The following is a 16,283-nucleotide window of genomic DNA, read 5'->3' as shown; positions in this document are numbered from 1 at the left end:
TTAAAAATAAAAACAAAAAAATGGAATTTTTATAAGAAATCTAGTTTTTGTCTGGGACTCATTATCTGCAAACCACAGTGTAAAATAGTAGACCACAATGAATTCAGAATTCAAGCTCCCCTTGGGCTTCTGACTGATTCATGCTTTTATTAGACAAGGTCAGAGGTCAAGTTGACGATTTCGTAAGTATATTGATGACTTCCGTTTCTGTTTGTTTGTTTGTTTGTATGTTTGTTTGTAGGCACGATAACTCGAGAACGGAAGAAGCTAATAATGTCAAATTACACCACGTGATTCAGGAGGGTGATGGCAAGTGCTGAGTCGATTTTGGTCGAAATCGGTCAAAGGTCAATGTCACAGTGAGGTCAAAGATCCAATTTTTGATGGTTTGGTACAGATAACTCGAGAACGGAAGAAGCTACCAATGTCAAATTACACCACGTGATTCAGGAGGGTGATGGCGAATGCTGATTATATTTTGGTCAAAATCGGTCAAAGGTCAAGGTCACAGTGAGGGCAAACATCCAAATAATGATAACTCGAGAACGGAAGAAGCTACCAATGTCAAATTACACCACGTGATTCAGGAGGGTGGTGGCTAGCACTGTTTAGATTTTGGTCAAAATCGGTCAAAGGTCAAGGTCACGGTGAGGTCAAATATCCAAAACATTCGTTTTTTGATGGTTTGGTACAGAATCATCATAGAAACTTCTAGTTTGCGTCGCTACCTTCTCGAGAGACAGCTTTTATTAGACAAGGTCAGAGGTCAAGTTGACAATTTCGTAAGTACCAGTCTATGACTGCTTGTTAAGTTGTCGAAGACAACTTCTGTCACTTTGTACAGTAAATAGTTTGTTTGTTTGTTTGTGTGTGTTTGTCTGTCTGTGCATCGATTTTCTCAGCGGTCCTTGTGTATATGTCCACGAAACATTTTGACATGAAAGATAATCACCCAAGGACTTAACCTATAAATTTGGGTGAACCTGGATCAAATGATGACGTCACGAAAAATTCACAAAGTTTCAAAAAATCCCAATCATTTACATGGGACGAAATTTCAAAAAATTATTTCTCCGCCATTTCTTGTTCAGTTGCTCAGATATTTCATGTGCTTATGTGGGGTCATAATATCTTTCACCCTGCCATGATTCAACCGGATCGGATCCAGATTGTGACGTCATAAAATGTTTGAAATTTGCATTGAAAAGCCCATTTACATGACAAAAAAATTCTTAAAATTCGAAAGTTTTATATTTTTCGCTCAAACTTTTAGGGAATGTAAAACATACGATTGGCCATGAGCTGACGTAATTTGATCAACTTCCGGTTTGTATTCTGGATCCCATCAGCAAAAATGTGTCATAATTTGGCCATTTTTGAAAGCGCAGATCTCCATCAATTTTTGTGATATGTGGCTCAAACTAGGTGAGAACTTAGTTCAGATATTACTCTTTCATGAGATATCCAGGCTTTCGTTGTGACTGTTCCGGTTCAATAGTTTGCCTGACACCGAAAATTCGTCTATCGCGCTCAGGCACCAACTGCACTATTCTGCAAACGTGATGTATTATTTTGCAGTGCAGGCCAGTTTTATTAACAATGAAAGGCCCTCCACATCGTACCAATCCATTATGACATTACCATCACGCAGGTGTGTCAATTTTCCGTTTTCAGGAAGAATTTTGCTTGTTTTTATGCGGAGGAGGTGGAGGTGATGATGGAGTTTTTGACTTAAACCATTGACATCACATTCCACATTCGAATGTTGTTCATGATGGCAACTGACTGAACTGTAAATGCTGTTTCTTGTGCTGTATCCGTGTGACTGCAATGAAGTTATAATAAATTTTCAAACAACTTCGACAACTTCCTCACTCCATGAGTGATTCATTTGTTTGTTTGTTTGTTTGTTTGGAGGCACGATAACTCGAGAACGGAAGAAGCTACCAATGTCAAATTACACCACATGATTCAAGAGGGTGATAGCTGGTGCTGATTTGATTTTGGTCAAAATTGGTCAAAGGTCAAGGTCACAGTGAGGTCAAACATAATTCCGTAAATTCATGTGGAGAAATGGAGTATTTTTGCTTCGCTCGACGTTCGAATTTGTTTTAACTTCGATTTTAATTTTGTCTTCGGTTTTTGCGATCGCTTCGGACGATTAAAACTTGGTTGTCGAAATTCTGGTAAAAATCGGATGTTTTGGAGACGTTTTAAGATTGTATAAAAAATATTTCACTCGACGCGTCACGGGTCGTCCCATGATGCAGTGCGCTCGAGCAGACGCGTCGTTGAGTGACGTTAAGGTTTTGCGTGGAGAAATGGAGATTTTTGCTTTGCTCGACGTTACGAGTTCGTTTTAACTTCGATTTTAATTTTGTCTTCGGTTTTTGCGATCGCTTCGGATGCTTAAAACTCGGTTGTCGAAATTCTGTAACAGCGATGAATAACATATACATATATATATATATATATATATATATATATATATATATATATATATATATTCATAAATCTTTTATCAGATTCTTCTGAAAAGTAATATACCTATTATCTGGCATATCCTGCTGGTACTGAATCACTTTTTTAAAAATAAAAACAAAAAAATGGAATTTTTATAAGAAATCTAGTTTTTGTCTGGGACTCATTTTCTGCAAACCACAGTATAAAATCATAGACCACAATGAATTCATAATTCAAGCTCCCCTTGGGCTTCTGACTGATTCATGCTTTTATTAGACAAGGTCAGAGGTCAAGTTGACGATTTCATAAGTACCAGTCTATGACTGCTTGTTTGTTTGTTTGTAGGCACGATAACTCGAGAACGGAAGAAGCGATCAATGTCAAATTACACCACGTGATTCAAGAGGGTGATGGCTAGTGCTGATTAGATTTTGGTCAAAATCGGTCAAAGGTCAAGGTCACAGTGAGGTCAAACATAATTCCGTAAATTCATGTGGAGAAATGGAGTATTTTTGCTTCGCTCGACGTTACGAGTTCTTTTTAACTTCGATTTTAATTTTGTCTTCGGTTTTTGCGATCGCTTCGGACGATTAAAACTTGGTTGTCGAAATTCTGGTAAAAATCAGATGTTTTGGAGACGTTTTAAGATTGTATAAAAAATATTTCACTCGACGAGTCACGGGTCGTCCCATGATGCAGTGCGCTCGAGCAGACGCGTCGTTGAGTGACGTTAAGGTTCTGCGTGGAGAAATGGAGATTTTTGCTTCGCTCGACGTTACGAGTTCGTTTTAACTTCAATTTTAATTTTGTCTTCAGTTTTTGCGATCGCTTCAGATGCTTAAAACTCGGTTGTCGAAATTCTGGAACAGCGATGAATAACTGATATATATATATATATATATATATATATATATATATATATATATATATATATATATATTCATAAATCTTTTATCAGATTCTTCTGAAAAGTAATACACCTATTATCTGGCATCTCCTGCTGGTACTGAATCACGTTTTTAAAAATAAAAACAAAAAAATGGAATTTTTATAAGAAATCTAGTTTTTGTCTGGGACTCATTTTCTGCAAACCACAGTGTAAAATCGTAGAGCACAATGAATTCAGAAGTCAAGCTCCCCTTGGGCTACTGACTGATTCATGCTTTTATTAGACAAGGTCAGAGGTCAAGTTGACCATTTCATAAGTACCAGTCGATGACTGCTTGTTTGTTTGTTTGTTTGTTTGTAGGCACGATAACTCGAGAACGGAAGAAGCTATCAATGTCAAATTACACCACGTGATTCAGGAGGGTGATGGCTAGTGCTGATTAGATTTTGGTCAAAATCAGTCAAAGGTCAAGGTCACAGTGAGGTCAAACATAATTCCGTAAATTCATGTGGAGAAATGGAGTATTTTTGCTTCGCTCGACGTTACGAGTTCGTTTTAACTTCGATTTTAATTTTGTCTTCGGTTTTTGCGATCGCTTGGGACCCTTAAAACTCAGTTGTCGAAATTCTGGTAAAAATCGGATGTTTTGGAGACGTTTTAAGAATGTATAGAAAATATTTCACTTGACGAGTCACGGGTCGTCCCAGGATGCAGTGCGCTCGAGCAGACGCGCCGTTGAGTGACGTTAAGGTTTTGCGTGGAGAAATGGAGATTTTTGCTTTGCTCGACGTTACGAGTTCGTTTTAACTTCGATTTTAATTTTGTCTTCGGTTTTTGCGATCGCTTCGGATGCTTAAAACTCGGTTGTCGAAATTCTGTAACAGCGATGAATAACATGTATATATATATATATATATATATATATATATATATATATATATATATATATATATATATATATATTCATAAATCTTTTATCAGATTCTTCTGAAAAGTAATATACCTATTATCTGGCATATCCTGCTGGTACTGAATCAATTTTTTAAAAATAAAAACAAAAAAATGGAATTTTTATAAGAAATCTAGTTTTTGTCTGGGACTCATTTTCTGCAAACCACAGTGTAAAATCGTAGACCACAATGAATTCAGAATTCAAACTCCCCTTGGGCTTTTGACTGATTCATGCTTTTATTAGACAAGGTCAGAGGTCAAGTTGACGATTTCATAAGTACCAGTCTATGACTGCTTGTTTGTTTGTTTGTTTGTTTGTAGGCACGATAACTCGAGAACGGAAGAAGCTATCAATGTCAAATTACACCACGTGATTCAAGAGGGTGATGGCTAGTGCTGATTAGATTTTGGTCAAAATCGGTCAAAGGTCAAGGTCACAGTGAGGTCAAACATAATTCCGTAAATTCATGTGGAGAAATGGAGTATTTTTGCTTCGCTCGACGTTACGAGTTCGTTTTAACTTCGATTTTAATTTTGTCTTCGGTTTTTGCGATCGCTGAGGACGCTTAAAACTCGGTTATCGAAATTATGGTAAAAATCGGATGTTTTGGAGACGTTTTAAGATTGTATAAAAAATATTTCACTCGACGAGTCACGGGTCGTCCCATGATGCAGTGCGCTCGAGCAGACGCGTCGTTGAGTGACGTTAAGGTTTCGCGTGGAGAAATGGAGTATTTTTGCTTCGCTCGACGTTACGAGTTCGTTTTAACTTCGATTTTAATTTTGTCTTCGGTTTTTGCGATCGCTTTGGATGCTGAAAACTCCGTTGTCGAAATTCTGGAACAGCGATGAATAACTGATATATATATATATATATATATATATATATATATATATATATATATATATATATATATATATATATATATATATATATATATATATATATAAATAAATAAATATAAATAAGTCTTTTATCAGATTCTTCTGAAAAGTAATACACCTATTATCTGGCATATCCTGCTGGTACTGAATATCTTTTTTAAAAATAAAAAACAAAAAAATGGAATTTTTATGAGAAATCTAGTTTTTGTCTAGGACTCATTATCTGCAAACCACAGTATAAAATCGTAGACCACAATGAATTCAGAATTCAAGCTCCCCTTGGGCTTCTGACTGATTCATGCTTTGATGAGACAAGGTCAGAGGTCAAGTTGACGATTTCGTAAGTACCAGTCTTTGACTGCTTGTTTGTTTGTTTGTATGTTTGTTTGTTTGTTTGTCGGCACGATAACTCGAGAACGGAAGAACCTACCAATGTCAAATTGCACCACGTGATTCAGGAGGGTGATGGCTAGTGCTCATTAGGTTTTGGTCAAAATCGGTCAAAGGTCAAGGTCACAGTGAGGTCAAACATTCAAAAAATGATAACTCGAGAACAGAAGAAGCTCCCAATGTCAAATTACACCACGTGATTCAGGAGGGTGGTGGCTGGCGCTGATTAGATTTTGGTCAAAATCGGTCAAAGGTCAAGGTCACAGTTAGGTCAAACATCCAAAACATTCGATTTTTGATGGTTTGCTGCAGAATCATCGTGGAAACTTCTGGTTTGCGTCACGACCTTCTCGAGAGACAGCTTTTATCAGACAAGGTCAGAGGTCAAGTTGACGATTTCGTAAGTACCAGTCTCTGACTGCTTCTTACTTCCGTAATCTAAAGATTTCGAAAGTATATTGATGCCTTCCGTTTCTGTTTGTTTCTTCCGAAATCTAAAGATTTCGTAAGTATATTGATGCCTTCCGTTTGTTTGTTTGTTTGTTTGTCGGCATGATAACTCGAGAACGGAAGAAGTGACCAATGTCAAATTACACCACGTGATTCAGGAGGGTGATGGCTAGTGCTGATTCGATTTTGGTCAAAATCGGTCAAAGGTCAAGGTCACAGTGAGGTCAAACATAATTCCGTAAATTCACGTGGTGAAATGGAGTATTTTTGCTTCGCTCGACGTTACGAGTTCGTTTTAACTTCGATTTTAATTTTTTCTTCGGTTTTTGCGATCGCTTGGGACGCTTAAAACTCGGTTGTCGAAATTCTGGTAAAAATCGGATGTTTTGGAGACGTTTTCAGATTGTATAAAAAATATTTCACTCGACGCCTCACGGGTCGTCCCATGATGCAGTGCGCTCGAGCAGATGCGTCGCTGAGTTTCGTTAAGGTATAATATAATTGCGTAGAGAAATGGAGATTTTTGCTTCATTCGACGTTATGATTCTTGATGGTTTGATGCAGAATCATCGTAGAAACTTCTGGTTTGCGTCGCGACCTTCTCCAGAGACAGCTTTTATTTGACAAGGTCAGAGGTCAAGTTGACGATTTCGTAAGTATCAGTCCATGACTGCTTGTTACTTACGAAATCTAAAGATTTCCTAAGTATATTGATGCCTTCCGTTTCTGTTTGTTTGTTTGTTGGCACGTTAACTCGAGAACGGAAGAAGCTTCCAATGTCAAATTACACCACGTGATTCAGGAGGGTGATGGCTCGTGCTGATTAGATTTTGGTCAAAATCGGTCAAAGGTCAAGGTCACAGTGAGGTCAAACATCCAAAACATTCGATTTTTGATGGTTTGGTACAGAATCATCGTAGAAACTTCTGGTTTGTGTCGCTACCTTCTCAAGAGACAGCTTTTATTAGACAAGGTCAGAGCTCAAGTTGACGATTTCGTAAGTTCCAATCTATGACTGCTTGTTTCTTTATTTGTTTGTTTGTCGGCACGATAACTCGAGAACGGAAGAAGCTACCAATGTCAAATTACACCACGTGATTCAAGAAGGTGATGCCTGGTGCTGATTTGATTTTGGTCAAAATTGGTCAAAGGTCAAGGTCACAGTGAGGTCAAACATAATTCCGTAAATTCATGTGGAGAAATGGAGTATTTTTGCTTCGCTCGACGTTCGAATTTGTTTTAACTTCGATTTTAATTTTGTCTTCGGTTTTTGCGATCGCGTCGGACGATTAAAACTTGGTTGTCGAAATTCTGGTAAAAATCGGATGTTTTGGAGACGTTTTAAGATTGTATAAAAAATATTTCACTCGACGCGTCACGGGTCGTCCCAGGTTGCAGTGCGCTCGAGCAGACGCGTCATTGAGTGACGTTAAGGTTTTGCATGGAGAAATGGAGATTTTTTGCTTCGCTCGACGTTACGAGTTCGTTTTAACTTCGATTTTAATTTTGTCTTCGGTTTTTGCGATCGCTTCGGATGCTTAAAACTCGGTTGTCGAAATTCTGTAACAGCGATGAATAACTGATATATATATATATATATATATATATATATATATATATATATATATATATATATATATATATATATATATGTATATATATATATACATAATAAATAATAAGTCTTTTATCAGATTCTTCTGAAAAGTAATTCACCTATTATCTGGCATATCCTGCTGGTACTGAATCACTTTTTTTAAAAATAAAAACAAAAAAATGGAATTTTTATAAGAAATCTAGTTTTTGTCTGGGACTCATTTTCTGCAAACCACAGTGTAAAATAGTAGACCACAATGAATTCAGAATTCAAGCTCCCCTTGGGCTTCAGACTGATTCATGCTTTTATTAGACAAGGTCAGAGGTCAAGTTGACGATTTCATAAGTACCAGTCTATGACTGCTTGTTTGTTTATTTGTTTGTAGGCACAATAACTCGAGAACGGAAGAAGCTATCAATGTCAAATTACACCACGTGATTCAAGAGGGTGATGGCTAGTGCTGATTAGATTTTGGTCAAAATCGGTCAAAGGTCAAGGTCACAGTGAGGTCAAACATAATTCCGTAAATTCATGTGGAGAAATGGAGTATTTTTGCTTCGCTCGACGTTACGAGTTCGTTTTAACTTCGATTTTAATTTTGTCTTCGGTTTTTGCGATCGCTTGGGACCCTTAAAACTCGGTTGTCGAAATTCTGGTAAAAATCGGATGTTTTGGAGACGTTTTAAGATTGTATAAAAAATATTTCACTCGACGAGTCATGGGTCGTCCCAGGATGCAGTGCGCTCGAGCAGACGCGTCGTTGAGTTACGTTAAGGTATAATTGCGTGGAGAAATGGAGATTTTTGCTTCAGTCGACATTATGATTTTTGATGGTTTGATACAGAATAATCACAGAAACTTCTGGTTTGCGTCGCTACCTTCTCTCGAGACAGCTTTTATTAGACAAGGTCAGAGGTCAAGTTGACGATTTCGTAAGTTCCAGTCTATGACTGCTTGTTTGTTTGTTTGTGAGCAGTATTACGGAAAAACTCCTGGACGGATTTCGACAAAACTTGGTGGGGGGATTAGGTATGATTAGGTATATATATATATATATATGAAAACTTTGGGAGTTAGAGTGCAGACAGGAATGGACTGACGGACAGACAGACAGACAGACAGAGACGGACGACCAGTATCACATAATACGCCCCGATTATATATATATATATATATATATATATATATATATATATATATATATATATATATATATATATATATATATATATATATATATATATATATATATATATATATATATATATATATATATATATAGTTTTTAGCCCCATCTCACAATCGTGAAGAATCACTTAAAAAAATTATATTGTATCCAGATTACAATCCGGACGGATCTTCACAAAAAAACAAATCACCAAGACCCTGAAGAGAGGAGAGGGGGGAAAAAAAATTAAAACTTGCCCACCAAGTTAGGTCCGAATCAGTCCACAGCTTTTTGAGATATCCTGTTCACAGACAGACAGACAGACAGACAGACAGGGGTGAAAAGAAAACCTCTGTCCACCTTTGGTGGCGGAGGTAATAAACAAACAAAATTAAATATAAACTCGACAGATCATCAACAAGAAATGGATCTACTGTAAATGGACAGGTTGTGTGAGGCATGTTTCTTTTTTCCTGAAGTCTACTGGAGCTTTCTGATGTGGAGTGTGACAGACCAAAATTATCATCATGATCGCCTGAGTTTATTGGGCTAATATGCACACACGCACATCAATAGTCTTCAATCCCCTTCGGGGTGAGACTAACTCGAGAGTTCATAGATGATGATACTCTCTGCAGTGTTCAAGAATGTACTTCACTTTTAATAAAATAATGACTAAAGATTGCTTCAGTGGCACTAAGATTCCAGATTTTTTTTAAAGTTATTTAAACACCACCCTTATATACACTGCAATAAGACAAATGAGTCGCATTTTTGGAGATGGAGGGTTTATTGATCACCATGAAACGCAGCGTCAATCAGCATCATCCACAACCATATTAGTGGCCTCTTTTCACCATGAAATGCACCATCTCTAATGCTATATATATAGATTTATAGCATGGTTCTTGGAAGTATAATGAAGGCTATTTGTGTTCTCATGTTCAAATATACAATTCAATTTAAATAAAGGTTTAAAGAGGTTTCAAGGCAAATAAAAAAAAAAATTCCAGGTTTTACCACCATTTTACCCAGTGTCTATTCCAACACCCGATCTAACACATTAACATTTGTTCTTCGTGCCTGTTTGTATCCTTCATGATGTTCTGAAAAACAGTAAGTTTCCTGCTTTAAATAATTTTCAATTGTATTTGATTGCCAGGCAGGCGGACAGAGTAAAATATCTCGCTACTCTCTGCGCATGTATGATCGGGACAAATTCAGAGCCAAAGTACGGTAAAACTACAAACTTGTCTTTCTCGTCATGTTCCGATTCATGTTCAAAATATAATATTCAATCGAAATAAGTTATTCCTCGTTCATAAGCTGATAAGATAGATGGACGAACATCAACCAATTGCTTAACCTCATTTTTCGCTTGGTGTGCAAGGGATAACAAACCAAAACGTAAACGCATGTTAAGCCAAATATTTTGTGGCATAACTTTTGGTAAAATTATGAGATAAAAATAATTAATTTTGAGTCCAGTCTCGAGTCACTGTGCAGACATTAATATGCACTTGCCAAGACATGTCCAAAAATAAACGAAACACCACCATATGAAACCATTAACTGATGAGTCTGTGTGTTAAAATAAAAAATCAACAAAGAACAGGGCGAGTTGGTGTCCACCCTCTGTGCCTAGGTGTACATTCAGCTGCACCAAGATAATAATATTAGGAACAACTGTGGGCAATTGCCCGAGACATCGAAGAGTGCAGGGAATATTAATTAAATGCTCTTGCAATGTATCACTGTTGCTGCTCTGCTGCATGAGGCACAGGATACAAGCAAATTGGGTCTTTATGTTAACGATGTTGTCTAATAGCTGCTTGCATGATGATGGACTCATCATTTCAACATGTACATTTGTGACCAAAACACCTTTGAGGCATACTCACCTTTTTCTCATAGATCTGACACATAGATTTCAAGGCTGTCACATTCCACAAACTTCCACCATCTGCTGCCGCAAACACTAAACGAGAGTATTTCTCATCTGCAAGGTAAGAAACAAATAAAACACATTCCAGAAGGAATGGAAGAAAAACGTGGGATATTGCATAGTTTGTGCAAACATGGGGAAAAAAGGCAATCAAAAGGTGAATCAAAATAAGATGGTTTTAAAGTTGACCATTCAAATCAAACCACCACTACACAAACCTTGTTGCTATTATTGTAGCACAAGGGTAGGAGGAGTAGGAGAAGGAGCAGAAGGAGGTTAAATAATGTAAAAGAAGAAAAAGAACAAGAAAGAAAGAAACAAACAAACAACAAAAAAAAAACACTTTAGCTCTCAGCAGCAAATTGTGAAGCACAAAACACAAATCCATTAATTAGTCTCATATATCAAAAAAGATACATCAATAAATGAACAAAATAATCTCAAAGTGTACCGTGATAATGTAAACATGAACTTTAGATATCGAACAATCCAGCTGTCAACATTTGCCAGTATATTTTCCAACAACAAAATGAAGCGTCACATCCATTCTTTGACAAAACAACTCCATGAAAAAAGTCTTTAAATTTTTGTTTCAGACTTTCCAGAGCAATGCGGTTCAACTTTGTAGCATTCTTCTTTCATGGTAACAATTATTCACAAGTTTTGGAGATTTGCCGACAGAATCTTGGCCCAAATCATTCAAGAACCAGATGGCCAGGCCTGATGTTCGACAAAGATTAGGGCAGCAGGTTGTAATTTTCTTAGGGTGCTGGCAATAGCTCACCTACTCTTTGCAAAGGACACCGTGACATCGATAACGCCCACCCCACCTAATGTCGGCAAACGAAACACCCAGTTTAATATCGATCTGAGGGACAGCATATGGATCGACGAATCACCCGACCCATGAAACACTGATGACAGTTTCGAGCTTGGTGGGTTTCAACCCAGACGAAACAGTGAAGAGGCGAGTGTGAGCACCAATGATCCACCCTGCCAGCCCAGTAAACATGCTGCAAGGTTCATAATTTCCCAATTCATATTTATGCTGATTGGTAAATTTTTATCGACAAGATACACCATGCCCACCCGCTCCCCAACCACCATGCCCCCGTCATCCCGAGCGAGTCGTCCGCGCCCCCGTAATCCCGAGCGAGTCGTGTGTGATGAACACGATCCCGATTGCATGAGAAGTTCCAAGGTGCATTGGGAGATGGAGAATATCATGGAATGTTACAAGGAGGCCTACAAACAGAAAATGAAGATAGCCACTCAAGGCTCCATTAAGAAGTTCTTCAAAAAAAATCCTGAGAAAATCAGCCTACATTTCATCTTCTGAGCACTGAACCTCAACTGGACAGCTTGCCACACCTGGATAAGCCTGCTCCAAGCAATACGTACTGTATCAAACCTCAATCATGGTAACACTTATTAAAAAGCAATTCATTTTAATGTTTGTATTTGTTACATTTTTAAGCCTGGTGTTGGCTTTGTGGTTAGGGTGGCGGCTTGGGATCCAAGGGTCCTGAGTTCAAGCCCCGTTGGCTGCTGAATTAACACCAGGGGGTTGACTCAGCCTGTCATCCTTCCGAGGTCGGCGAAATGAGTGCCAGTGTACTGGTCCTGGTGTATGCCCCGGTTAGAATAGGTGTACCATATCCCTGTGTGTCGTAAGAGGCGACCAGGGTTGGCGTCAGGAAGGGCATCCGGCCATAAAAAAAAAAACATTGCCTCAAGAAAAAGCCAAACCCCTGCACAGCAGGGAAAAATGGCTGTAAAAAGTCATTTTTTTTATGTTACATTTTTATTTACACATAGTTTACTGCTTTTTTGAGGTTTTTATGTAGGTCTTCAACATTAAAAGGTTTAAATCTTCCCCGTTTGGAACATAACCCCCATTTTTACATGTTAAATATTGCCCTATAACACGGCAATTCGGGGGAACGCATCACCGCATTATATGAGGATCACCTGTATATGTATAAGTGAAATCACCTGGAGCATCGCAGAAGAAGCCATCAGAGCGGAAATCCCATTCAACAATGGCGTGCCAGGGTACAAATCCAACCCCGTTTACCTCGGTCTCTTCTCGGACAGCCTGCATGTTGGCTGCAGGTGCTTCTCTCCGCTCCCGCTCCTCCAGCCAGTGATGATGCAACTGTGCTCGCCTGAAGTGGAAAGATAATACAAGAGGCACAAACAGCAATTGCTCAGCATTGCCAAAATATACGTACATATATATACCATCTCAGAGCATCAGTCCTCCATTGCATAAAAACTGCTACACCAAGCTGCATCCCAGAATTAATACAAGAAACTTTAGCAAAAGTAGTTTACAAAAAGCCTTATCACAAAAGATTTTTTCAAGAGCCCATACATTCACAAGTTTAATCTAAACCCACATGAACGCAGACTACAGCTATTCCCAATTAATCCAATCACAACATTCCAACATTCCATGCTATGCAAACCTCCTTGCAAGTTGCTCAGCGTAGCGAAATGGTAGATTGGACAAGGTAGCCATGTATCCTGTATTTTTCACCATATTGTTCCAGGTCACCAGACGCTGACTTATTTCTGTTCCACGAGGCTCAAAACCCTGTTCGTACACATCCAGGAACTCACGATGTTAATGAAATGCACTTATTTCTAATCTTTACACAATATGATTAACTACAAATGTAAAATCAAAATTCTCACAAATACTTTATATCATACATTCAGAATGGAAAAAATTCTGAATGCAAGATATAAAGCATCTTGTGTCTTCTTCTTCTTCTTCCTGAACATCCACAATTATTCCCACGTTATAGTGGGGTTGGCTGGGGGAAGTTTTGGCTCAAGTCTTTAACGAACTGGCTGGCCAAGCCTGATACATAATGTAAATAGGACAGGAATTTGCAATTTGTTTATGGTGCCGGCGATAGCTCACCTATTCTTTGTGAAGGACACCATGGGATCTTTAATATCCGCCAACTAATGTCGGCAGACGGGAATCCCATTTAACATCCATCTGACAGACAGTACACACATTGATGAATCACCCTGCCTGTGAAACACCGGGATGACAGTTTATATCTGGGGCGAGATTCAAACCCAGGTGAGACAGCTTCGAGATGAGTACGAGTACCGACACAGGCCATCTAATCAGCACATAAAGCATCTCTTATAATATTCAAAATAGTTTGAATATGTACATTTAAAAATATAGACAGCACTTCCACCTTTATAGGTAAACCCTCTCCAAAAAGTGACAGCAAATCAAATTCTTAAGCATCTGAGGTCATGCAGGATGAAGTCTATCAATGTTAAAAATAAGCATCTTGATGGAAATTCATTACAAGCAAAATAAATTCCAAAATAGCAATAAAAACGTGGTCAAACAGAAAAATGCAAAATTTAACGAAGAATAAAACCCTTTCTCTCCCCACACTACTTTGGCTTGGCAGCTAAAATCCTATTCACATGAGAAAATACACAAATGCACATCTGTCCCATATTTCTCAAGCATATTCACTCTCGGATACATCAAGGTTACACAAGGAACTTGCATGAAAGAGGCCATTCAGCCCATCAAGCCAGCACCATATGTACACCATTATAAATTAAATCCAACAGTTTATCAAGTTAAATTCACTAGGGGGGGGGGAGGTATGAGGGTTAGAGGAGTAGGGTATGAGAATATTGGGGTAAGCAAAGACATCGCAAAGGTGTTTTATACACATATGGAGCAACAAAAAAAAAGATATTAAAAATAAAAAGTTTGTTTGTATTTGAGGATTATTTGTGGGTGGAGGGTGTGGAGGTTGATGGAGTGAACACGGTTGAAAGGTGAGTAATAAATAAAGTGCACATGAACATTTTGTGAGACCCTCTCGTTGACTTCACCATCACGACACAGAAATACAATCACCCATTCATAATTCAGCTACCTAACATACCTGCAAGTGTCCACGTACCCCATCTACTGTCATGGCCAAAAATATTGGCACCTTTCCACTTATTTTTTCAAATAATATATCATTGCTTCCAGAAAATTTTTGAATTTTAAAAATATTTTGGTATCCACATATGTATTTCTTTTAGTTTTCAGTGGAACAAAACAAAAAACAAGAGCGCAAGTGAGCACAATATATGCCCGAAAAAGTCTCTGTGACACACACACGCACGCACACAATTATATATTCAAACACGTCAATTTATGAAGACAAGAAGGTATATACAGAATTGTGCTACTACATGGAAAACAGCATCCTTGTTGCCATGGCAACCACTTTAGATGACGAACGCATGTCGTGACACACCGTCTCCACAGTCTGTACCTATGTACCAAATATGAAACGTGAAAGTTGAAAACTTTGGGAGTTAGAGTGCAGACAGGAATGGACTGACGGACAGACAGACAGAGAGACGGACGACCGGTATCACATAATACGTCCCGATTATATATATATATATATATATATATATATATATATATATATATATATATATATATATATATATATATATATATATATATATATATATATATATATATATATATTTAGTCATCCCCGGTTTATCGCGGGGGGTTATGTTCCAAACCCCTCCCCCCGCGAGAAGTGAAAATCTTCGATGAATGGACGCCTCCCCCAAAAATGCCTATTTTTTTATAAACGCGGTGTATAAACACGATTGGGTTTGATTTATCTAGAGTGCATAATAAACACTGGATGGTGTATTAACACGATTGGGTTTTATTTATAGAGTGATTATTAAACACTGGGCAGTGTGTAAACACGATTGGGTCTGATTTATATCGAGTGAATATTAAACGCTGGATGGTGTATAAACACGATTGGGTTTGATTTATATTGAGTGAATATTAAACGCTGGATGGTGTATAAACACGATTGGGTTTGATTTATATCGAGTGAATATAAACCTTCCTCTGGCGCTTCGGTTCCTTGCCAGAAGCCTTGGAAGGTGCAGGGCGTTTGGACGGCATCGTGGGGCTTGGAGAAAAAAACGTAGAAAATATTCGAAGTTCACAAGCGAAACTTTGTCTCGTGCGTTGTGTGATTGGTCGAGCGCCACGCGTTATAATTTATTGCTTAAAAAATTTATATTTTATATATTACCGAGATATACCAGGGGAATCCGCAGAAAAATTAGTTAGGTTCCAAGGGAAAAACCGCGATGAAGCGGGGGTGCAATAGGTGAACCGCGATATAGCGGGGATTACTGTATATATATATATATATATATATGGCATATAAAAAAACTGAAAAAAAATTACTAAATCTTAGCTCATTCCACACACAAATCCTAAAATGGCCCATATAATACAATATTATTGGCAACTTTTAGAAGTTGTTAGAAATAATTTGACTTCAAGCAGGTGATTCTCCTTTACTTTGGAATTGAACTCACCTGTGGTGAATTGCAAGTGCCTGCAATATAAAAATCACTCATCCAACCAGTTTCAATGTAGAAAAGCAGTCATTCTGCTGTTTTGTGTCACTGTGTGTACCACAATGAGCATGGTGAAAACAAAGAACAC

General features: G+C 37.9%; 1 protein-coding gene across 12 annotated transcripts in view; it reads right to left on the bottom strand.

Moving 5' to 3' along the window:
- The window catches only part of LOC147023121 (protein dispatched homolog 1-like), a 122,366-nt gene that overhangs the window by 15,261 nt on the left and 90,822 nt on the right, over positions 1 to 16,283 (bottom strand). For 11 of the 12 annotated variants that reach the window (XM_085888217.1, XM_085888223.1, XM_085888224.1 and 8 more), the window contains 3 exons: positions 13,210 to 13,337; positions 12,734 to 12,906; positions 10,695 to 10,792 (listed from right to left, as the gene is read on the bottom strand). In XM_085888217.1, coding sequence (XP_085744343.1) covers positions 10,695 to 10,792; positions 12,734 to 12,906; positions 13,210 to 13,337 — 399 coding nt within the window. Of the gene's footprint in view, positions 1 to 10,694; positions 10,793 to 12,733; positions 12,907 to 13,209; positions 13,338 to 13,670; positions 13,752 to 16,283 lie in introns of those variants that run through there. The other variant, XM_085888228.1, reaches the window with a different exon arrangement.

Source organism: Eptatretus burgeri, chromosome 7 (genome assembly GCF_056783735.1).
Source record: "Eptatretus burgeri isolate ZD-2024b chromosome 7, Ebu_testis_v1, whole genome shotgun sequence".
NCBI classification, from domain to species: domain Eukaryota; kingdom Metazoa; phylum Chordata; class Myxini; order Myxiniformes; family Myxinidae; genus Eptatretus; species Eptatretus burgeri.
Note: the sequence above shows the minus strand (reverse complement) of the source record. Positions and strands in the feature narration are given on the sequence as shown.